General features: G+C 34.3%; 1 protein-coding gene across 1 annotated transcript in view; it reads right to left on the bottom strand.

Annotated features, from left to right (window-relative positions):
- Window positions 1–162: 162 nt before the first annotated feature.
- EPS15 (epidermal growth factor receptor pathway substrate 15) overlaps window positions 163–1,651 on the bottom strand; it is a 225,135-nt gene continuing 223,646 nt past the window's right edge. Inside the window, exons 23-24 of the mRNA XM_012639346.1 lie at window positions 488–675; window positions 163–198 (exon numbers count right to left, since the gene is read on the bottom strand). Coding sequence (XP_012494800.1) covers window positions 163–198; window positions 488–675 — 224 coding nt within the window. The remainder of the gene's footprint in view (window positions 199–487; window positions 676–1,651) is intronic.

The raw sequence follows: 1,651 nt of genomic DNA, 5'->3' as shown, positions 1-1,651 counted from the left end.
AAAAAAAAAAAAAGAATCCCCTGGCCCTATCCTCTCTTATAATGGTTGCTGACTGGTCTCCGGAAATCATCAAAACTTTATACACAAACACACATACACAGTTACAAATACACAAGCTCATTACTGGCATTATTCATCCAGTGGCCAGACAGCAATGACTCTCTAATGGTCTATTAAATCACCATCATCCATAAGCATCTGCAAAATAATAACTATCAGGATTTTATTTAAATTTATGTTACCAAGACTAAGAGAAGGGTTTACAAAAATAACTTACACATATCACAAGAACTAAGACTACTAAAATCATTTGTGTGATGCAATAATTGTAGACTCATCAGAGAGGTTTTACTTGGGGGAAGAATGAAAGATCATTTTTAGTATGTTGGTAAATTTACTTAAAATGATACAAATTTGTAATCTTTGAAAACTCTTCAAACTGTAAATGGAAAGATTTTCCCCCAAATAGCCCATTCACAGTACTTACAGCACTGAAGTTAGCAAAATTGCTTGGGTCAGCCTCTTTATTGGTAGTGGTAGTAGTAGAAGAAGTGAATGGATCACAAAACATATCAGGATCTTTTTCTTTGGGGCTATCACTGCCTGGGAAAGGCTGAAATGGATCATTCAGTTTAAAGGGATCAGAAGAATCCAATTTGTTGCTGGGTCTTTTCCCTGGATCAAAATCATTACAATTAACTCAACCAGTATATACAGCAAACACAAATACACAAGAACATGTACAAGAGAGCATCAAAGAACTGCGCAGGTAGAAGATGGGTGAGTACCTAAAACATGTTCTTGATATTGTTTTAAATGGCCACACCAACAACCTGCCTTCAAATTTTTCATATACAATCTCTCAAATACATCCTAGCTATGTGCAGCTCAATGAAAAAAATAGCAAAGGGAAGATGGACCAGGAATCATTATTTCTGTCCAGAAATTAAATGTTTTCCCCCAAAGCAGCATGTTCCCAAGAAGAGGGAAGAATGGATAAAATAGAAGCAGAATAATAAAGAATAAAGACAAAAACGGCCTCTGTTGCTGTAACCCTCAGCCTGATACTTATACAATTGTCCACTAATGGAATAAGGGCAAAAGACCTTTGAAAAATAGCAAAATTCTTCTGATTTTTCTCTGGATCTATATACAATACCTAGGAGAATAAAATTAAAACTTATCTTGGCAAAGCCCCACCTACTTTTTGTCATCTACAATATTGAAAACTAAAGAATAAACAATGTTTTGAAGCCCAGGACCTAAATCTTTGTGGTTGCTAATAAAATAATTTTTGACCAAACAATAGCATATAGTCCTGTTAGTCACTCATTAGTTCATTGTCATTTTCAAACCAGTTCTCTCATTTTAAAGTCTTACTTAAACTTAGCACTTCTTGAAGAAAAAATAAGGAGTTAAAATATCTTTAAATTTATTTTCCTAAAATGCATTAAGCTGGTAATAGCAATCGTAACAACAGATTCCATCACTGTAGCAGCTTATAAAAGATGCTCATCTGATATGTCAACTAATCCTTCCAACAATCCTTCCAACAATTGTGAAGGTAGGCAAAATTTGAATTACTGCCACAATTTAACAGCTGAGGCAGCTGAGGCTTAGACATAGCAAATTATATACTTAAAATCACAGA

This window comes from Propithecus coquereli, unplaced genomic scaffold (genome assembly GCF_000956105.1).
Source record: "Propithecus coquereli isolate 6110/MARCELLA unplaced genomic scaffold, Pcoq_1.0 Scaffold14, whole genome shotgun sequence".
NCBI lineage: Eukaryota > Metazoa > Chordata > Mammalia > Primates > Indriidae > Propithecus > Propithecus coquereli.
This window is presented reverse-complemented; position numbering and strand designations above follow the sequence as displayed.